The 22460-nt window shown below is 48.6% G+C and overlaps 1 protein-coding gene across 8 annotated transcripts in view; it reads left to right on the top strand.

Moving 5' to 3' along the window:
- The window catches only part of ZFHX3 (zinc finger homeobox 3), a 166019-nt gene that overhangs the window by 39709 nt on the left and 103850 nt on the right, over window positions 1–22460 (top strand). For all 8 annotated transcript variants that reach the window (XM_038185561.2, XM_027466394.3, XM_038185565.2 and 5 more), the window contains 2 exons: window positions 13483–16238; window positions 19759–20255. In XM_038185561.2, the coding sequence (XP_038041489.2) occupies window positions 13529–16238; window positions 19759–20255 (3207 nt within the window). In that variant the 5' untranslated portion in view covers window positions 13483–13528. Of the gene's footprint in view, window positions 1–13482; window positions 16239–19758; window positions 20256–22460 lie in introns of those variants that run through there.

Genomic DNA, 22460 nt, shown 5'->3' with positions numbered 1-22460 from the left:
CTGAGGGAAGGGCTGCAGTTCTGTAGTCACCTTCAGGACTGTCATCTGGCTTGTCCTCGTGTGCTGCAGGACAGCCTTTTCTCACTGCCAGAAAGGGTGTGAAAGTTGGTATCTTTTGTGGAGCTTTCAGTAGGTGACAGGAGACACACTTGTTACTTGTCCCTCCTTGCCTTTCAGCTGTGCAGATGCTCCGTCCGTTGTTAGTGTCCCCTAATTCCTCTGATTGCACGGAGCAGCAGAACAAAGTTGTTCACAAAACAAGAACTGTCTTACAGAATATTGTTCTAGAACAGAGGAAATAAAAATCCAAGCAAGCCTTCGGGGAAGTGCTTCTGCCATGTCTTGGTGAATACGGTCAGTGGTGCTCAGCACGTTTCCCGGGGCGGACCTGCCGGGCTCTGGCTCTGTGGGTCGTGCCATGCCTTGCCATTTGCCAAATGCTGTGTGAAGGGGGGATGTTTGCTCACTCTGGCGAAGTGTCGATAAAACAAGACGCATTACGTGTAGAGTTGAGCTGCGTGTTAGTACTTCAGATGGAGAAGTCAGCTCTCAGAAGGCTTGCAGCTGTGGGCTGGTGTGAAGCTGGGGTTGGCTGTAAATGATAGTGGATTTCCGAAGAAAAACAAAGAATGCCTTGTCCTGGGGAGCCTGACACACTGGTGCTTGGTGCTGGCTGCAAGTCGACTCTTTGGCTCCTTCTGGCCCTGGGGGGAAAGGGAATAGTAGTGGCTGGCCCTTATAGAAATGATGGGGAGGGATATCTACTCCAGTTCGTTAGACTCTAATTATAAAAGATTGTTTTGGTCCTGCTTATCTTCAGGATTGCTGATAAGAAAGAGCAGCCTCAGCCCCCTGAGACCTCTGTGATGAGTTTTGTGAGGTTCTGTGGCCTACCAACAGTGCTTGGGGGTGAACGGGGACAGATTTTAGAAGCTCTTGGCCAGGTCTCCAGTCTCTAAAGCAGTGTCTGTGTGCTGTGACCTGTTTGCTCATTGAAGTGCCAGTTTGATCACATTGTCAATTCCACCATTAACCTTTTGCCTGCTCTGCAAGCAAGCTGGAGGAGTAAAATACCTTCCTCACCAGTTCCTTAGGATACAGATGTGCATGGGAAAGACCAGCCTAGACAAAAGGGTGCGTTAGCAATGGAAGGGTGGGAGGGTTGGATGATGTTCTGGTTTTCATGCTGAAGAACGTGGCTTTCCGCAGTTCGTGTATCCTTCTCTGGCTGTGCTTGTGGCAGCCTTTACAAAGAGGGGAGTGGGGAGGGAAGGGCTGGGGAGAGGCACCAGGGAACAGGGGGCCTGGGGCAGGGAGGTGCTAGGGAGCAGGGAGGTCATCCCGGTGGTGGTGGGAGATGTGAGGAGGAGGAAGGAAGGGCTAGAACGTTGTCCAGAAGCACCATCGGGGGTGTGATACAGGTTGAGGCCAGTCCGTAGTAAGACTGCCTTGACTGGCATGACGTTTATTTAGCAAATACAGACTCGGCTTACTTAGAGAAAGTGACCCAGCTTGGCTGAAAGCAGCTGAACAGAATAGTGGGGTTCTGCACCAAGTCCCGCGTGCAGCCCGTAGCATATGGTCCTTCGGGTTAATACCTAAATGAAGCTGTCAGAGCCTTGTCCATACTGGGAGATAATGGGACCTGTGCTTCATAATTAGTTCCTGTAGAGCTGCTGACAGAACCCTGGAGCTTCAGTCCTTGTTAAAACTCATTTTCAGCTGTGATTTGATAGCAGCGTTAGCATGGAGCCCAGTTATGTTATAGTTTCCATTCCTGCTCCTGTTGTTGAAGTAAGAGATGCTTTTGTCAGAGGAGATGCAGTCTGGCAGTTTGTATTTTGCTTATTTGCTGTAGGCTAATTGGTGCATGTGACTGTGTTTGGTTCAGGAGAAGCTTTTTGGTACTTGTAGTGTTGTCTTACTCTTTCCAGGTAGATAAGTTGCTCACCTTGCAGACACCTGGTGCCGAGCTGCTGCCATCCCCCTTGTGGTATGGCCTGCATGCGCACATGCCCAGTGTTACATAGGGGTGAATCTCCCAAATTGAATATATCTGGAGTTCAGTTATCTAAAAAAAATTCTTAATGTATTGCACAATAATTTCAGCCCCAGAGGGAAGAACTTCCTAGATAAACTGGAAAGTCTAAAGAAAAAAGTTATTGAAATCCTGGAGAAAATCTTTTGAAGTGGGAAATTTAGGAGTTACGATTTTTAGCTGATCAGAGGGAGGATTGAGAACTGAAGTTAGAGGTTTTGGTATTTCTGTTCCTTCCCTGGAAGGGGTTGCGCAAGAGAAAGGTGAGCACAGGTCTGTGCCTGTAAGAGTGGTATCACGATGCCGGGTGTGTGCATGATAAATAGTTCAGGGACTACCTCTAGCAAGGTGACCTTCTCCATCCGAGCAGGAGCTTGGAGGTGAAGGTGGCTCAGGGTTAGTGCTCTGGAATAGCAGAGTGTGGAGGACTTTTACCAGGGTCCAGGAGGTCCTCAGACAGAAGATTAAGACCTGGCAATGCTTATTTTTGTAAAAAGCTCAAGACAGCGCTAGAAGCATCTTGCAGGCACCCTGCAATTATCATAATAAACAGTTTTATCATCTGCTTGGCAATCAATAATGTGGCTTATGCTGCTTTAGTATCTCACTGGTATTGATTACCTTAACAACTGTGCTGCGGTCAGCTTCTGTTAACCCGTGCTCTCCTGGTGGGGTTGGCCGGCCTGCTGCAGGAGGCAAAAGACTTGGGTTTCAACCTCAGTGTTTGCAGATGTTTAACAGTGGACAGGGTCAAAAAGAGCTTTTATTTGGAGATGCTTGATGGTAGGATTTTAATGCGGGAATGTGAAATTAAATACAAAAGATCTGCATACGCGGTATTTTAAAATAGAAGGATTGAAATGTGATTCATGGTTTGGGCTCAGATCAGCGTGGGCCTGTAATGGAATTTTGTCGTGCTCTGTTGGAAGGGGTTTCACCAAAGTAGTGCACGCGCTGTGGGGCTGTCCTTGAAGAAGAAAGGCTGCACTTTCTGCAGTGAGGCTGTAACGCTGTGCCAGGCCCTGGGCTCAGAACGGGACCGAGATGGGAGCGTGTATTGGGCATGCCCTCGGCTGCTTCTGGGTCTGCTGGGACTACCTGAGGGCTGGGTAATTCATGGGTGTGCTGTCACATCTCGTACCCGCCTGACCTCTGACAGCAAATGCTATCTGGTGGCTGTGGAATAGGACGTTTGCTCGTAAAACTCCATTGATCCTGCAGCAGCCAGCAAGGCTGAGCTGGGAGAGCTAAATGCTGCTGTGTGTACCAAAGACTTTGTTTCAGCTAAGTGAACCCTTGGGGGTGTTTTGACAGCATTGCCTCAGCTTCCAGCAGAGCAGTCAGCGATTAAGAATATCGGGTTAGTTGCTTACTCCATTTTGGGAGGAAGAAAGATGACTGTGTCAGGATCCAGATGGGACTTTAAGACAGGACTTTGTGGGATTTGGGTGTACCTAGATAGTTGAGTCTCATGGCCCAGCATTTCTCCTAATGGAATTTCCCATCATTTACTGCCCTGCTGATTTCTGATCAATGAAAATAAAATTGCATTGCCTCCTGAGAGGCTCCATGTATGGCTACAGCCTCCAGCTGTGTCAGTTCCGGTAAGATAATCTCATCAGGCGTGCAAGAGGGTAATAGGAAATAAAAATAAAACCCACAATTAGCAAGAGGGCAAGCATCAGCGTAACGCTTTCAGTCCTGGAGGTCTCGAAGTGCGCGGAGCAAGTTCCTTCCCCATCCTTGAAGTGACGGCTCTGAGGATGCCTGGTCCTACGGAGGTGTGCCGTGGTGCCCATGGGCCTGGGTTTGGGAATCTGTACAGACCCGCCGGGCATGGGCTTTGGAGCTTGTATTTATCTGAGTCCGTGTCAGTTCTCCCTTGTGAGACAGTTAAACTTTCACAAGAGATGTGTTTGTTCTGAAGTGTTACAGGGATGTCGCTGCTGATAGAGTGGCTGCATTCTGTGGCCCTGGAGAGCATGAACTTGAGACTTTGAGCCCGTTGAGCAGCGTGTAGTTATTGACGCCCGTTGGTTGCTGCAATCAGAAGGGTTTATTTTGACCAGATAAAGAAAATCCTCGTGCTGTACCTGGAGTCTAGAACAGGGCAGTGTGTTTTGTAAGCAGATGAGTGTGCAGATGCTCTTTGTGGGAACCTGGGAACCCTGGACCTTTCTGATCTGCTAAAAGTTGGCATAAAATGGTCTATCCGAGAAGCTTTCCCAAGCGAGCTGAAAGAGTTCTTCACCTGTTTTGGGGCTCTCTATTTATTTATTTCTGAAGGTTTCATTCCAGCACTGTAAAACGTGCTCCGTGCCAAAACGCTGGCAGCGCATCCGAGCACGTGTGCTTGTGACCTTTGCAACGGGGCTTCGCAACACCAGCGTGAGTCAGTGCGAACACGTCAGGCAGCGGCGGTGTTTGTCGGGGTAGCGAGCGGGATGGTTCCTGAATGACCGAATGCTGAGCTCCTGTCTCTGAGCGTGCTCTGCTGGTGCAAAGCACAGGCTTCCCCGAGGGGTGGGAAGCAGTGACCGAGCCCGGGACCAGGCAGCGCGTCTGTTTCCTAACAAGGACTGGATCTGAGCCCTGGCAGAGAAGATCGGCATGACTTATGAATCTAACTCTTACCCTCTGTTTGGCCCTTGACACTAGTCTGGAACACATATGTTGTTTGGGTAAAAGAGCAGAAAGGAAGGAGTGCTGGCAGGCTTCTTCCCAGGCATGAGAGTCTGCAGGCTGTGTGCTGCGAGGAGCATTGCTGGGAGGGTGCTGTCTAACAGCGCAGCGTTGGCTTTCCAGCCGGACCATCTGAGGCTGGCTCTGCCTGCTTTTGAAGTCCTGTTGAGGGTCTGGTTGGAGCTTGGCTGTGGTGGTTTATAAGAGTTAGCTCTCCGTACAGCAGTGCAAAAGCCTCCAGTTTCTTACTGGGTGGGACTGCCCAGCACATCGAGTAACTGGAAGGAGGGGAGAGGATGAACCATCAGCAAAGCCACAGAAGCCAGCTGGAATTTCTCACTTTCAGGAGTCGCTGCTCTGGTTTGCATCCTACAGTCTCACTATACGTGCTACGCTGTGGCAGAGATCTGGTGATTTAAATGCATACAAACTATCAAAGTTAGTGTTTAAAGCTCAAGTTTTAATTCAGGGCATCTGTGTGGATTGGATGAGTGTAGGTGTTACCCGGTGCGTGGTCTTGCTGGGTGTAAGTGTGCTTGGTGGTGAGGGACAGGTGGCCGCAGAGGAGCTGTGACAGCTCTCGTTGGACAGGTTACTAGGATAAAGGTGAAGGAGGGGCAAAATAGGGCAAGTTTCAGACTGCAGCAAAAGGAGCAGTGAGACCACTTTCCCTAAGTATGGGATTTGGGGAACTGGAGTCCGTGCAGCTGAGTGAAGCGGCTTGTCCCCAATAGCTCTTTGGTTAATTTTGGAGTTAGGTCAACAACACTGCACTGAATATGTGAACCAGATGCAAGTGTAGCTATTTATTCAGCAACATAGTCTGGAAATGACATTTGACAAGAAACGCTGGGGTTTTAGAGCAAAGGGGTAAATTGCACAACTGAAGAATCAAGGAATGTGCAATGTTTTAAAACAAACCAATGTGGGAACACAATCTGAAACTTTTGTCATGAACAACATAGGAGAGGCGAGGTTCGTGCAGGACATGGAAAACAAGCTCCGTGTCCTGGGAGCATGACAATAACACACCACGTATAAACTAAGCAAGTGTTTGACTTTGTTTTGCAGAGAAATGGGACTTAAGCTAGTCTACCTCCACTGCAAAACACTTCCACTCCAAAGAGTGCCTCTGGAGGAATAAACGCTCTTTTCCCCAGCTGCTCACTTAAAACCCTCTGGCACTCCTCTGGATTACTCTGTTCTCAATGGCAGTAGGTTGGTGATTATATAAATATTTTTGTGTGTAGTACAGTAGCTGGCTCAAAGGGATCAGCAAACTTGGAATAATAGTTCATAAAATGTTCTCTGAAAAGCTCCCTGAACCTTGCATTTCCCTCATTGGCTCAACTTTAGCTGGTGTGAAGGACAGAGGAAAAAATGTGGATAATGCAGAAGGTTCACCTTCTCAAGGAGACCCTTTCTCTTAGTCTCATGCCAAGTGCTTGAGCCCTACAGCTTTCAGTCCTGTTTTGTTCAGCATTTCCTTTGCTTCCTGCTGCTTGAAAAGCTGTTTATGCTAATGATCCTGTGAAGATCTGAGGAACTTGCTGTGCTTATGCATGTGAGCCTGTGTGTAAGAGAGCGCTTGTGTTCTCTGCCGCGTTAACGAGCGTGCGCAGAGCAGCGCCTGTTTGTGTTGTCAGCACGCCAGTCCTGGAGCTCTGTCGGCTGCCAAAGGCAAGCCCGCCATGTGGTTGTCTTCCTGCAGGGAGAAGACCATCCTGTCCTTTAGAGGTGCCTGATGAATCTTGCCTTTCTGTAGACCACCACGTCCTACCTCATCCTTTCTGGGGACCTTGTGCCCTTCAGGACCAGCTGGTTGGAAGGGAGAACGTGTGGTGTTCACAGGGACTTCTGCAGAAGCGTGTGAACTCTGGGCTTTGGCAGGATAGTGAGTGGGTTCGTGAGTACTTGCAGCTCCAGGACTCTTGTCAACAGGTATTTGAACCTGTGGGGTGCTGGTGGTTGGACCCTTCTTCCACCAAGGGGCACGTCTGCTGGCTTCCTGGTGTGTGGGCATGGACGTGTGTCCAGACAGAAACAGCAGTGCTGAGCAGCGTCTGCAGAGAAATGCCAGGAGGTGCAAAGCAGCTTGAGAGCTTCTGGTTGGTAAACCCAAACCTTAGGTGAGGAAGAAGGCTGGATAGAGAGTTCCTTCAGGATTTGGCAGGACTGGCACCTGGTTGTGAATATTCAGCAAAACTCATTTGTTGATGAGGCAGCTCCCCTGTGATGAGGTGTATGCCAAAACACAACTTTGTCTTGCTTGGAAACATGCAAGATGCAACTTCATACATGAAAAAGGGAAATGAGCTTAGAACTTCTTTTTGAAGCGTTGAACTCAGCAAATAAATATCCTTATTTTCAGTCCTTTTGTTAGGAATTGCTTAAGAAGAATCTCAGAGCACAGACATTGTAAAATGTGGACAGAAAACCATAGCTAGAAATCATTCTTCAAGCCATGAATCCACATTCACTGTTGTATGTAATTTTTGGCTCATTTATACCGTTTTATCCTAATATTTCAAGTAATGTAGCAGACTCGTCAACATTCCCCTGCATAGTAATAATACCTTCCAACCTTTCTGGTACCTTAACGAATGGGAAAGAGCTGGCACACGTATCTTCTGTATGTTGGAACGTAACGCGTTTTGTTGAAGCTGGGAACTGAAGCTATCTCTGTGTTGCCACCAAGCTCGAATATCCAGCCCTTGTTGCTTAGGAAATTGAAAAAGATCTTTCTATTCTAGGAAGTGAGTTTCCACGTATTTGTGTGATAACAGCTACTGTATAAATCTTGCAAAGTGACAACATGCTCACGCAACTTTGTTTTTACCCCCGTATGTGACCCTTCTCCTTACTAAGTGAGGCAGTGCGTGATCGTGTAATTAAAGGCAGTGTCGTAATGCATATGTATAGAGGAGAAAAATTAAAGTTGCTTAGGCAACAACATACATTCTGGTTTTCCTTAGTTTTTGGATTCTTGATTCTAGGTAGTGATTTTTATCGTGTTTTTCCACATGCAATTTCCTAAGTGTTACGAGAGTGCTTTGTAGCACGCCAGGTGCTGGGAAGTGACGCAGGAGGCTTTGATGCTCCGTGTTCGTTGTGTCACCACTCCAGACGGATTGGGTAACCGCCTTCTCCCCCCTCCCAGGCTTTCTGATCCCAGGAGCACTGAGCTTTGAGCGTACCTGGACTTAGGGATTACACAGTTATTTGGCTACTCGGTAGTATGTCCACCCCTATTTTTTTTAGGCTGAAACGAGTGCCATCCTGTGCCATTCCTGAGCCAGGAGCTTCTTGGCTGACCTGGCCATTAGCATCTTGCCATGCCGTGCCCTTCTTAAACATCTTAAACATCTTAAAATGCCACGATGAGCCAGTACGGAGGGGTGTGCACAGAGCTTCTAAGGCCACTCTCAGTCCCCGCGCTTTCTTTGTCCTCTTGCCTCTGACCTGTTCCTCTCCCCCTGCGAATCACCAGCACCTGTGCTAGAGCTAATCTAGGGTAGTCTCTCAGCCTGTGTTTATGGTATTGATTTATAGAGCGTCTGTTGGCACAACAGGTAGGTGTGTGTTTGCAAAGTTTAGAGGCCGTTGTGCAGTTCTCTGCAACAGGAAGCGCTCGGGTCCAGTTGCTGACTGTAAGCCTTTGCATAAGCCATGTCTCCTGTGGAGCCATGGCATAAAGCTTAAAAATCAAAAGCTGGCTGGAATTTGTGAGGCTCTGCTGCTTGCCAGGATGCTCTGAAGGAGCAGACCCTGCTCATTACAAGGTTGAGCACTTCTCCGCACCGTGTGGGCTGTGGGAATAGGCAGGGGGTGGGGTGCCTGGCTGGGTATCTTCCAGGGTAATGGCCGTGGATGTAATGCATCTGCTTGTATCTTTTCCCTGTCCTCAGCACCCTTTTTTCATGGTGCCATGTGGGTCATTAGCTGAGGGAACAGTTTCTCACTGTCTCTTTCTCCTTTTGTTTTCCTCCTTCCTCATTGCTTCCAGTCTTGGTTTACTGCCAAACAGCCTCTTGTGAAAGGGCCGCCTAATTAACCCTGTGCTAATTAACAATTTAAAATTACACAGCACGGCTGTTCATATTTAATTCTCGGGAAGCCTGGGCAACAGCAGGAGCCCCCTCCTCCCTCCCGCTCTCCCTTCCCCGTGCCGCTGCCACCGCGCTGGGGAGGAAGATGCGCGGCGTTGCGGGCTGGGGGCTGCCCCGCGAGCTGCGGCCCCCTCCTCGGCGGTGGAAGCGTTGCTGTAAGGTGGCAGTTCTGCAGGTGTGGAGGGTGGGACAGGAGCTGCAAGGAGGTGACGGGGAGCAGCAGGGGTCGACTTCACTTGTGCTCTGGACAGAGCACGGCTGCAGACGGAGCAGCCGTGGTTGGTAGAAACTCCCGATGACAATGTGGGGCCCAGCGCAGTGCTTCTGGGCACGCCGGGCCCTGCAGCTGTGGTTCAGCTCTGGGCTGCTGTGGCCACTGCTCCTGCCCTGCTAGGAACTCCCTGCCCGCCGGTGCCTGGGAGAGCTGTCCCACCACGTCCCAAACCTGCTCCGAAGGGTGCGAGGTGCAGCGATGCTGTGGGGCTGGGTGGGCTGCCTGTGGGGAGGCACAGCAAGCACAGCCATGGGAGCTGCGGGCGGCTGCAAGCTGCGTGGAGCAGCTCGGGACATGAGGCTGGAGAAGGGAGCGAGGGAGAGCCCTTCCCTGCCGCGGGGGCACGGGGAGGCTCTGGCGCTCAGGCTGTTCTCTCTGTAACTGGAGTTCATTGATTTTACGGGAAACCATGTTTACAGACAGAGTGCTGATCGACCTGACGAGTTGACTTCTGCCTCCTTAAGTAAGAACTACCTTTTCTTATTGACTGGCTGATAAACAGAGCAAAGAGGGCGGGGGGCCGGGGAGAGGATGGGGAGGTGTGGAGCGCACAGGGGTTGGTCTGTCCTCAACAGCTCTGCGCGTCCCCCCGGGTCATTTAGGGATGGCCTCAGAGGGAGATGCAGGGCCCCTGGTAGTGGCCTACATTGTACTCCAGCAAAAAGTCTGCTTTGCGTTAACAAGGAAATCGCCCTTTTCAGTTTAAAGGGATGATACCTACAGTTCGGGTGTGAATGGAAACAAATCCGTGCCTTTTCCTCCTTCAGCATCGTTCTTTAGGAATAGCTCTGGAAATGACGCTGGGTTTGGAAGGGGCTTGGCACGTGCCTGGGGGCTGTGCAGGGCAGGCAGGCCGTGCTCGGACTGCGGCGCTTTCCGCATGCCCCAACAGGGCCACGTGCCGAGCAAACAGAGGAAGGATTCCTTCAGAGCAGCACCTCCTGAGCTGGTTAACTTGGAGTGGGGGAGACATGTTAAAGCAACCCAAGGCAGAAAAGCCCACCAATTAATTGGTAAGCGCTTGCAGGTTTGCCTGGCCTGGCCTGGCTCGGAGAAGAGATTGGCTTTCTTGTCAATAAACAAGTCCCCAGTGCAGCATCAAAGCCGCAGTCCTTTATCAATCGCGGCCTTCTCTTCCCGCATGTTCCTGTAACTTACCAAGCATTTATTACATTGATTTTACAATCAGGCTGTTAACCCTCCCGCCCCATCAGCCCTGCTAACCCTTTTGGCCCAATTGTCAGTCAGGCATCTTCCTGTCAATCAAGAGTTCTTGATAATGGAGATGCTCACATTCATGGTGTGTGTTGTCTGTGCACGGTTCCTGGGGAGCTGGCTGTGCTTTGCTATTTTACTGTCTTCTTAATGATGATTTTTTTTATTTATTTGATTTTCAGATTTTAAATTATTTAATGCCAGGGAATTTTTGTCCAAGCTGGCAAACTGAATGCTTTTTGTCAAGGTGTTTTGAAATTGGGGCACTCTTGTTCCACATTGTGCTTTGAAGTCTGCACAGATATTCCCAGAACCTTTCTTGGCAGAAATAGAAGCCTCATGGAGTTCCTCATTTACTCAGTTTTCACCCAATATGAATGTTTCAGTTTGATTTGGATCACAGTTGTCAATACAAAGGTAGCAGTTAGGAGGAGAGGATATGTCACATTGTGGAAAGATGAATATGTAACCTCATTACAGAAGAATCTGGGATCAATTTGAAGAAAATGCATAGCTAAAGACAAATGTTCAGTGGGAGAGAGCTAGTAAGCACGAGCTGTTACAAGGCACTGTTAAAACACTTTAGCTTAGGTAAGCAAAACGGTGTCTAGGATGCCTGAGCCTTTTGTCAACAGAATCAAGGTATTCCTCTTTCTTATTCCATTCCATGCATCAGGTTATTTCTATCGCAGATCAAGCTGCTATTTATTCCCAATGCAACCACCCAGATAGCAGTGCATGGCATAAGGTCCAAGGAAAGCGGGAACTGGAAATGCTACAAAGCCATGTGTACAAACGCTTCAGATCGTAAAACCATCGTGCCTCTGTGTCCCTGTGTAGGCAGCTGCTCTGCGCTTGCTTTGAGAACTGCTGCTTTCTGACCTCATAGGTAGCAGTAAATAGTTTTTCTCAAGTTTTGCCTGAACTAAAATAGAACGGAAAACTGCCCAGATACCTTCAGGTGGGGATGTCCAGAATCCAAATCTGGTGGTCAGCAGTGTGAAGAAGAAAGTCAGACTTGCTTTTGTCTGATGATTCCACTTCTGATTCCCACAATGCAGGAATAGTGTTTGGGTGCTGCGGAGTGTTATCCCTGATGCAGGGGTGAGGACAAAACAGAAGACGCCTCCCTCTGAATACTGGAGGGCTTTCTGGTGCTAGCAGGGGGAGCTTCTGCTTTCCTTGCTGCATTTTGTTTTGCTTGAACTAGTTCAGATAGTTCATTCCGTACTCCTGTCGTATGTTAACAGCTTTGCAGCTGATGAGGCGTTCTCTGACAAATGTTTAGTTCTTTCCATATTTTTCCTTCTCTTTTCTAAGTTGTTTAAGTAACAGTTGCACATCTGTGCAGCAGCAAGGTGCTGGCACAGTTGGATGCAAGGTGTGCCTGTGTTACAGGTACTGCTCTAAAGGAGCTCTCAGGAGTCTGCTGTGTCTAATGGACTCAGATCAATCTAGAAAGTACTGGAAAAACTTTCAAACTCTAATTATAGTATTTAATGTTTAGGTAGTGTTTTGACAACCTAAAATGCTAATAGTCTCTGAAAGAGACAAAGGGTGGTAGCAGGCTGTTAATGTGAATGGACTTCTCAAAATAAGAGCTAAAAAAAAAAAAAGCACATCTGTTTTTGTGTTGTGAAACACATCATGTACACAAGCATGCTTGCATTTGCATTTAGTTGGTAGAAGATAGAACTCTATGTAGAAATTCCTCCCTGGCACTGATAACCACAGATCTAGAGTACCAGTGTTTTGTTGACCCTAAGAATGTGGGGTTCTCCTCTGCTTTTAGAGTTTTGACCCTGAGTTGTTTTTTGTTGTATGCTTTTATCTGTTCAAAGGTTGAACATCACTATTGCAGCTGAGGTAGCAGGGTTTTAATTTCTGAGGGTGTTTCTTCCCATTTGGCTTGCCCGGCGTTTCTCTATAGGAAGACGACCATAGAGACGTGTCTTTACACGCAGAATTCTTACTAGGTTTGCAGCTGAACTGGCAATCTCTTACTGATCCATGCTCTAGCTCATAACAGTAGCGTTTTGGGGACCTAAGCTCATAGGTCTGTAACCTCTAGGAAGGCTCATTTTGCCTAACAGACTCCATTCGGATTGCAGCATAAGAGAGAACCCCAGGCTGCAGCGAACCTGGGAGCTGTGGATGTTGGCCATGTTCAGCAGCCTGTGCTCACCGACTGCTTGGCTGTTGGTGTGAGTTCTCTGGGTCTCATACTTGGTGGAACAGAAATAGTGGGAGGGGTGTCCATCCTTCTGCAGGACCTGTATCGTCTATTTGTGTCTGGGGGCTGAGGGGAAGCAGTTTGTGCTCAGGCTGTGTCCTGCAGGATCTCTGGGAGCTTCCTGAAGCATGTTGAGCTGACCACTTTCCGATCCCCAGGATGGACCCTTGTCAGATCTGGAATTTCCTGTTTGGTTTTTCTCCTGACGTCTCTCCTTTTAAACTCTGTCCAGAAAACAGCAAATAAATCTCCCGTGCATACTAAAAGCTGTGACTCCAAAATTCTTGCTCTGGGTCTCATGATCTACTACAGAGGTGCATGTGTGAGGCTGAGCCCAGGGTGCTCGCTGTGCTCCCAGAACAGCTAACAGAGGGGAACCGCCTGGACATAACTGCATCTGACTTGGGAAGCCACAGACATGGATGTACAATTTTTACAAAGTTTTGAAGTTCTGACAGTGTTCTTTTGTAGCTTCTGAACTCTGCTTCTCTCAAAAGCTTTTCTATTAATCTTTTTTATTTTTATTTTTTGAAGGTCTTTCGGGAGATCTAAAGCTTTGGGGGTGTCAATGCAGTTCCTACGATCTTCCTGTCCCCCTTCAGGGAGGGTGAAGGGGGAGGTTTTCCCCACCCTCCAGCTTTCTCTGATGAGCCTCTTGCCTTCCCTGCTCCCCTCGGTGACTCAGGGAAAGTGGAAGCGGACGAGCATCTTTTGGTTGCTGCTGCTCGTTTCCTGTGGTTGCACTCCCAGCGCAGCATCCTCGGTTGGGTCTTCTGTTCCTGGAGCCTGTTTTGGGAAGCCAGTTCTCGTGCCATCCCTGGTGCTCCCAAAGAGCGGGATCCCCAGGGCGTTTGTGGTGCATGGTCTTTATATGGGAGCCGTGTGGTCTTCTCTCTGACTCACCTGTTTTTCCCTCTCTCCCTGCCTGCAGGTCCCAGCCGTACCGGGTGCAATGAGCGCTCCGTGCCGGCCCTGCCATGGAAGGCTGTGACTCGCCCGTCATCCCCGGGAAGGACAATGGGTGCGGCATCCCTCAGCACCAGCAATGGACTGATCTCAACAGCACCCACCTCCCGGACACGGCCGGCAGCATGGAGCAGCCCGCGGCGGAGAGCCGCGGACCCCTGGACAGCCTGAGGGTCCCTTTCCCTGAGCGCGTCCCCGAGAGCAGCGCCGCGGCCGGCCCCGGCACCGAGCCCGCCGGCAAGGAGGTGAGCTGCGGCCAGTGCGCGGCCTCCTTCGCTGGCCTCCAGAGCTACATGGAGCACCGCTGCGCCGGCACCCGCCCGCCCCCGCCTCTGAGGGGGGAGAGCGGGAGCGAGAGCAGCGAGGACGGGGACGAGGAGAGCGACGTGGAGAACCTGGCCGGTGAGATCGTCTACCAGCCGGATGGCTCGGCCTACATCGTGGAGAGCCTCAGCCAGCTGGTGCAGAGCGGGGGCGCTTGTGGCAGTGGCAGCGGGGCTCTCCCCTCGCTGCTCCCGAACTCTCTCTCCAAGCAGGGAGAGCCCTCCGCCGCCGCCCCCGTCTACCCACAGATCATCAACACCTTCCACATAGCCTCATCCTTCGGGAAGTGGTTTGAGGGCTCAGACCAGGCCTTCCCGAATACCTCAGCCCTGGCGGGCATCAGCCCCGTCCTGCACAGCTTCCGCGTCTTCGATGTGCGACACAAAAGCAACAAGGATTACCTGAACAGCGATGGTTCTGCCAAAAGCTCCTGCGTATCCAAAGATGTTCCCAACAATGTGGACCTGTCCAAATTCGATGGCTTTGTGCTCTACGGGAAGAGGAAGCCCATCCTGATGTGTTTCTTGTGCAAGCTCTCCTTTGGGTATGTCCGCTCATTCGTGACCCATGCGGTGCACGACCACCGAATGACTCTGAGTGAGGAGGAGCGGAAAATTCTTAGCAATAAGAACATCTCCGCTATCATCCAAGGGATAGGCAAAGACAAGGAACCCCTTGTCAGCTTTCTGGAACCAAAAAACAAAACCTTTCAGCACCCTCTTGTTTCCACAGCTAACCTCATAGGCCCTGGACACAGTTTTTATGGTAAATTCAGTGGCATTCGTATGGAAGGCGAGCAGGCCCTCCAGGCTGGGCCAGCCGGCGGAGCGGAGCCGCCGCCGTCAGGTGTCCTGGCCCCTGGTACGCTCCTCAACCTGGGTGGGCTGACCAGCTCGGCTCTGAAGACTCCAATTACCTCAGTCCCCCTGGGCCCGCTGGCTTCCAGTCCCACCAAATCCTCAGAGGGGAAGGACCCTGGGGTGGCAGAGGGGGAGAAGCAAGAAGGGGGCGACCAGGACAGCCTTTCAGAGAAGGCAGAGCCAGTTGAAGAGGTAGAAGAGGAAGAAGAGGAGGAGGTGGAGGAGGAGGAAGAGGAAGAGGAGGAGGAGGAAGAGGAAGAAGATGAGGATGATGAGGGTTGCAAAGGACTGTTTCCAAGCGAGTTGGAGGACGAACTGGAGGACAGGCCCCAGGAGGACTCTGGGGCTGTGGCAGGCGGCAGCAGCAGCAGCAGCAAAAAGGACCTTGCTCTCTCAAACCAAAGCATTTCTAACTCTCCCTTAATGCCTAACGTGCTCCAGACCCTGTCGCGGGGCACAGCTTCTACTAGTTCTAATTCTGCTTCTTCCTTTGTCTTTGATGGTGCAAACAGGAGGAATCACTTAAGCTTTAACAATGAGGGCGGTGGAGCCAACGTGGCAGAGGGCAGCAGGAGGCTGGACTTTATCGATGAAAGTGCCAATAAAGACAATGCCACAGCACCAGAACCAAATGAGAGCACAGAGGGCGAGGACGGGAGCTACATCTCCCATCACCAGCATGCTGGCCCCCTCTGTGAACTTGGGGGTGGGGAGTGCCCCTCGGGGAGCGGCGTGGAGTGCCCAAAGTGTGACACGGTCCTGGGCTCCTCGCGGTCGCTGGGTGGCCACATGACTATGATGCATTCTCGCAACTCATGTAAGACACTCAAGTGTCCCAAGTGCAATTGGCACTACAAGTACCAGCAGACGCTTGAGGCGCACATGAAGGAGAAACATCCTGAGCCGGGTGGCTCCTGTGTCTACTGCAAAAGTGGGCAGCCGCACCCACGGCTGGCACGGGGTGAGAGCTACACCTGTGGTTACAAGCCCTTCCGCTGCGAGGTCTGTAACTACTCCACTACTACCAAAGGCAACCTCAGTATTCATATGCAGTCTGACAAGCATCTCAACAACATGCAAAACCTGCAGAACGGAGGGGGAGAGCAAGTCTTCAGCCACACCGCTGGGGCGGCAGCAGCGGCTGCAGCAGCCGCGGCCGCTGCAGCCGCCAACATTGGTAGCACCTGTGGGGCCCCCTCCCCCACCAAACCAAAAACCAAACCCACGTGGCGGTGCGAGGTGTGCGACTATGAGACCAACGTAGCTAGAAACCTTCGTATTCACATGACCAGTGAGAAGCACATGCACAATATGATGCTGCTTCAGCAAAATATGTCCCAAATCCAACACAACCGGCACCTGGGCCTCGGTAGCCTGCCGTCCCCTGCCGAGGCCGAGCTCTACCAGTACTACCTGGCACAGAACATGAACCTTCCCAACCTGAAGATGGATAGCACTTCGTCAGATGCACAGTTCATGATGGGTGGATTCCAGCTTGATCCCACCAACCCCATGGCAACGATGACTCCATCTCTAGGTGAGGTTGAAGGGTTTTCCCCTGTTCCTGTGTGTGAGGGAGGGATTGTGTTTGTGTTACCATAAAACCTTCATGTGTGGGCTGCACGCTGTGTGCCAAACTCTTTGTTCTGTCTGTGCGGCTCGCTGTGTGCTGCAGCGCAGTGAATTGCCTGTGTGTGATGGTCAAGGATGGAGTCTGCACGGTAGAGACTTGTCTTCTGCATTCCCTCACGACAGTTTCTCTCATCTGGGGAAAGTATGTCGCTCCTTGGTATGTTTTCTAAAAGTTCTGGTAAGGAGGTAATAAAGTAGTAGATACAGATTACGGCTAACATGCATTAAATGTTCCTCATTACTATAGAAAGGATGCTTTCCAAGGGTTTCCTCATGATTTTCTTGTTTCGGTAAGGGGTGCAAGTACTGTGTGGTGGGTGGCTTTGTGAGGCTGTCCGCTCAGCAGCTAGTGCTCTCAGAGGCAGAGATTGAGTTGGTGTCTTACAAGTTGTGTTGCCCTGAGAAGAAAAGGTAAGTGTTTTGAGAGCTGTGATGAATTGGGTAGAAGGGGATATGTTCCTCTGCTGAAGAAGCTGCACTGAAATGTTCCTCTGATGCCAGCATGATATACAAGATTTGAGGCTTGACCGGATGAGAGTCATTAATCTGAAGAATGGCTATAGAGAAAGAAGATTATTTTGCTCATCAAATGACAAAAGCACTTTGAAATAAATTACCAAATGTGTTTTTCCTGAAAACAAGCATTCATCATGTTTGTCTTGGCACTGTGGGGAGCACACCCTATCCCCACACAATTTAGCCCAAGAGTTAGAATGGGGTAGGGGCAGTTTCCAGTTAAGTTCTTCCAAAGTGCTGCTTACGTTGCACAAGACTGGTGGCAGCCGCTGCAGCACTGTTGTATTTCAGCTTTCATCACAGAGTCCCACACGGCACTTAGGGCATGGCAGCTGAAAGCTGAAATGACTTTTGTTTCTACATTCTTTTGTTACTGCTGAGGATTTTTCATAGTGCCTACAGAAAGTATGTGAAAAGAAATCTGCCACTTTACCTGCTTCCCTCTGAGCTAATTTCTTTGGCTGCACTCTGCCCTCTCTAACCTTGTCCATCCATTGATGCTATTATTACTGATGCGCTACGTTACTGGTTCGTTGGTCTCATGCATGTTCTCCTTTCCTTCAGCTATTCATAGTACAGCTTATTAGTCCAGAAGGACGTGAAAGTCATATGAGAGAACAACAACACAAGATACTAAAAAAATGAAGACGGAGGAACTCAAGTGACTATAAATTAATTATCTTAATTTTTTCTTTGGTGTCCCAGCTTGCATCTTTGGGAGGTCAAGGACATAATCTTTTCCAGTATATTTTCCGTAGCACTGAGTTGCCAACAGATAAAACTGACAGCCATTTGCAATGTAGCTTGTAGTAGCATGTAAAGTTAAGGAGTCATCTGTGGGTGGTTTCTTGGAATGCACCCCTTTTGTAGCTCATAGCATCTCCTTGCTGAAGTACAGGGAGGTTGGCATGAGAGAATTTGAGAGTATTTTAACTGAAGTCTCTTAAAGTGCAAGACAAGGCCTTGAATGTATACGAGCTTGCCTGGAAAGTGATTTGTGAATAGTACACTTGATGGTTACAGATCTCAAGCTGAAGATCACGGAGGGAGGCCCTTCCCCATGTCAAAAAGCACTTGACATAAGCTCAGCTCATTTAACTCATACACATACTATGGACTTTGTTAGAAGTGAAACAGATTTTTTCCATTTTTACACTTCAGTCCAAAACTGGGTTTGAGTAGGCTATTAATATATCAGAAGATACTGCTTTCATGTTTTTACTGTATGATGTGTTTAGAGTAGGCTGATTCACAGAGAAGATTTCAGGATATATCTTAAGCAGAATGCTTAGGAAAATTACTGTGATTTGGAGATGTGGACTATAGAAGGCAAGTGGTCTGTTCCTCCTCTTGGTGTGTTTGGTGAGCAGGTATGCAGGAGTCACTGTGTGCAGGGTGTAATTCTGCTGTGGCAGGCAGGGATAGAGTCGGCTGAGAACAAGGATCATGACTGCTTTGGCCAAAGGCAGGTTTCTGGCACTGGGGCTTGTTCCACATGAATGGGACTTTTTTTTCTCCAGCCACTTCTTCCCTGTGTGAGCACAAGGTACCCTCTAACAAACTCAGCAGTCAGGTTTTCTTGTAAGCTGTAGTTCTTCCTGCTTATGACTGTAATGGACATCACGGTATTGTATTTCTGCAGGAAAGATAGTAGCATATATGCTGCCTAAAGCTGCAGCCTGCACCAGCTGTGGTGACGTGCTTTCAGAAAGGTTAGTATGGAGTTAGGGTATCTGCCTGAACTTGGAGTGTCCTCCCACTATTAGCTCTTTCTCAGCAAACAGATTGAAATATAGGAAACTTTTTGATTGGCTGAGTAACTGCTGACCTGAAGGTTCCTTTGATAAAATAAGACTTTTACGCCATGCTATGACATAAGATCAAGGTAAAATACCAAAAGGCTGCAGGATGAGAGCACAAGTGTCTTCGCTTATGGAAAAAGAGAGCAAGGTGGAGCAAAGGTCCTAAGAAAAGGCTGGTGGTTGGTCTCTGTGCTTTGACATAAAAAGTTAATGTTAAAAAAAAGTCTCTGTCCGTATCTTCAAAGTAATCTGATGTAAATCAGAGCTTGCTGTACTCATTTACTGTAACTGAACAGAGTTCAGCTCTTGGTTTGAAGAGGAGATCTATGACGCTTAAAGACAGCAAGCATCCTGCTGGCTTTCCTTGACATGTTCTTGCACTCACATTATTAATAATGGCTGTCTTTTTCTTGTGCGTTCAAAGCATTTATCAACATTGGTTTTGGAAGACTGTCTTCCATTTTTGAACTGTTGGATGAGAGAACAGTTCTAATACTGCAGGAGTGGCACCATTCAGACTGGATTTGTATGTGCCATATTCTGCACATTGCCCATTTCTGACTGCAGCGTGGTGACTTACCTATGTAATACTCATATTGCTTGAACTTGTGGCCAAGATCACGTTGAGATAGTGCTTAGGTACTGCATGAGGTAACATTTGCTTCTCCAGGTAGGCAAGAAAAACACAGGAAGACCCATTATCCTGTTCTTGATATGGCCACAGAGACTTGCAGTGCAATGCTAAGGAATTTGTCCTCCTCAGGAGCTGTGTCTGAAGCAGGTTTTTTTTTTATGCCACCTTTCATGGGCAGAGGGTTGGATGCTTCTCTTTCAGAGTTTGGCATTTACAAGGTAGGTAGCAAGGGCTACTGCAGTCCTTTCCCAGCCTTACATGCTGGCTGCTATTGCTTTTTTTTTTTTTTTTGTCAGATATGGTACTGGCCAGCAGAAGAGGAATAAATGAAGGGACGGCTGTGCTTGGCTTTTGCTGTGGATTTGGTGGATGCAAGAATTGCATTGAGCAGATTTCCATTCTATGCTTCTCTCCTGGCAACTAAAGAATTTAGGTTTTCTGACCTCTTTTTTTCCCCTTTTTCCTTCGTGCAGTGGGTGGAGAGATCCCCCTGGACATGCGGTTAGGCGGTGGACAGCTGGTGTCTGAGGAGCTAATGAACTTGGGTGAGAGTTTCACGCAAACAAATGACCCATCACTGAAGCTCTTCCAGTGTGCTGTGTGCAACAAGTTCACTACAGATAATTTGGACATGCTGGGCCTCCACATGAACGTGGAGCGTAGCCTCCCTGAAGACGAGTGGAAGGCAGTGATGGGAGACTCATACCAGTGCAAGTTGTGCCGCTACAACACGCAGCTCAAGGCAAACTTCCAGCTCCACTGTAAGACGGACAAGCATGTGCAGAAATACCAGCTGGTAGCACATATCAAGGAGGGTGGGAAGGCCAACGAGTGGAGGCTGAAGTGCGTGGCCATTGGGAATCCAGTACACCTGAAATGCAATGCTTGTGACTACTACACCAACAGTCTAGAGAAGCTGCGTCTTCACACGGTGAACTCGAGGCATGAGGCCAGCCTGAAGCTCTATAAGGTAAGGGTTGGCTTTGCTTCATCTTTCGTTGCCCAAGTGCTGGAACAAAGGAAAATCTGTTTTGATCCACAGTGGGTTGCGATCCTTTGGAGACAAGCTGCTCAGATCTCTCCAGCGGGACCCAGTCTCACTTGCATGATACAGCTCCTCAGCTCGTGTTCTCATAGCAGCTGTGGGTTTTAAAGCCTTAGGCCACTGACTGTTCATTTCAAGGCACTTTATCATGGGGGCTTGTAGGTCTTACAAGTATTGTGTATGTGTTAAACTTTTACACACAAGGAATAACAATCACTGTTGAAAATACTGTGCAAGACAGTGCTAGCCTCTGTCAGCTCTGTTCCGTAAGGTGGGTCATTAAGCTGTATGAGGTTCTTGAGGAGAACTTGAAGGCCTGTGCTGCTCTCAGAGAAATGGGTTACTCTGGCTCTGAGAGGGCTGGGTGGAGGGAGCAGGGAGAGAAGGAAGAAGAGGGCTGCCATCACTGTGCTCTAATGCTCTGTATGTTAATGCTGGGATCTGTGAGCAAAGTGGAAGTGCTTGCTGCTTGCTTGAAGGTGGGCAGAGAAACCTGTGTGTGCGTGCATGTATTGGCCATGCTATGGTCAGTTAGGAGGCATTGCAGGGTTTCCTCCGTGGTAACATTTGGCCTGTGACTGCCATCTTGTTTTCCTTTCTTAGTTGTTAGTTTGTTTGTTTTGGCCTCATTTTGTGTCTTTATCGCCATCTTCTTTTTCCTGACGTACTTTTCTTGTTCACAGCCCCTCTCCCCTTGCTTGCTTGAACCCTCTGGGCTGTAACCCAAGAGGAGCTCCGGATGCAGTAAATAGTCCTTTCACTCGCGCAGCAGAATTGCTCCAGACGTTTCTATTGATTTTCACTGGACTTAAAGCTTCACCTTTTTCTCTAATCATCCCATAATGGCTTTAGTATGAACAATCAGGTACGAATTGCCATAAATCTAGGCAGCCGCATACCTTGCATTCACACATCCTATCCTACTCATTGCCTTCTTGTTTCTCTTTTTTTTTTTTTATATTCTTTCTATCCTCATCCTTTTTTTCCCTGATTTTCCCCAAATTGAGTGAGATTCCCTTCATGTATGAAGGTACATATACGAGCAGATCATATTTTGTACTTCCTAATTGTTTCTCAATTGTTTTTCTTTAAGTAATGGGACTTTAAAACTTGACATCACACTGTACAATATCCCACCCACGTCACGGTGCAGGTGCATTAGATTTCAATACTCCTGGATTTTTCCTGGGAATGCACCGTTTCAGCAAATTCAGAGGGGAAAGATGTGACCAGCAGCATTATAGCAAGTTTGTCTAGAAATGTGGTTGTTGGACTTGCCTGGAGTTGATAGGGGACTGGTCAGAAGAACAGCAGAAAACATTTCTAGTGAGTGAGTTGTTGAGACCAAGGTTTCTGTGACGATCACTGTTACCATCATCAGCTGAGAATCAACATAGCGCAGCAGAGTCTGGCTCTAAAAGTGATCACACCTCCCTTTATGCCTCTGCTCTCAGGTATGCAGGAGACCTGAGAAAATAAAAATCAGCTTGGAAATTGGGGTCATGAGTATCCCACCGAGGCTTTAAAAAGCCAGCCAAGGAATCAAATCTTCTCAGTGATACTGAATTTGGGGTACAAAAGAGGTATTTGAAAGCTCTATTATGAGTTTTAACACTTAACATTGTTCTCTTAAAAATACTAAAAATTCTAGGTCTGGACCCCTTCATTTCTAGTGGTTTCTACTGGGGAACTGGGGAAGAAACAATTGAAGCACTTCAACTGGAATTCAAAAAAAAAAAAGTTTTTTTTTTATTATTAAATCGGATTTTGGGGGCCAGCCATAAATCTATGTAATAAAGATTCCTGAAATGCTTTCCTCGGGTGAAGAGGAATTGTCAGTTTTCAGGTTCATAAGAGGCCTGGGGAGGTCTCAGAGTTGCTACAGTACTGCTTTGCTTCTGACACAAAAGCAGTGAGATACTAGACAAAAAAAAAAAAACACATTTCAAAGAAGTGAAGTCTGTTGTGCAGTCCACATATTAGCTTTCTAGTGTGTCTGCATAAAGCCTGTGAAATGCACAGTATGGGACTTTCTTTGTTTTGATAAACCACAGACTATTTTATCATGAAGTGTAGCTCATGTTGCTCTGCGTGGCTGCTCACTTGCCTGCTGGGGTAGGGGACAGCAAA

The sequence above is a fragment of the Anas platyrhynchos genome, chromosome 12 (assembly GCF_047663525.1).
Source record: "Anas platyrhynchos isolate ZD024472 breed Pekin duck chromosome 12, IASCAAS_PekinDuck_T2T, whole genome shotgun sequence".
NCBI classification, from domain to species: Eukaryota; Metazoa; Chordata; class Aves; order Anseriformes; family Anatidae; genus Anas; species Anas platyrhynchos.
The sequence above is the reverse complement of the archived record's forward strand: the minus strand, read 5'-3'. Positions and strand labels throughout refer to the sequence as shown.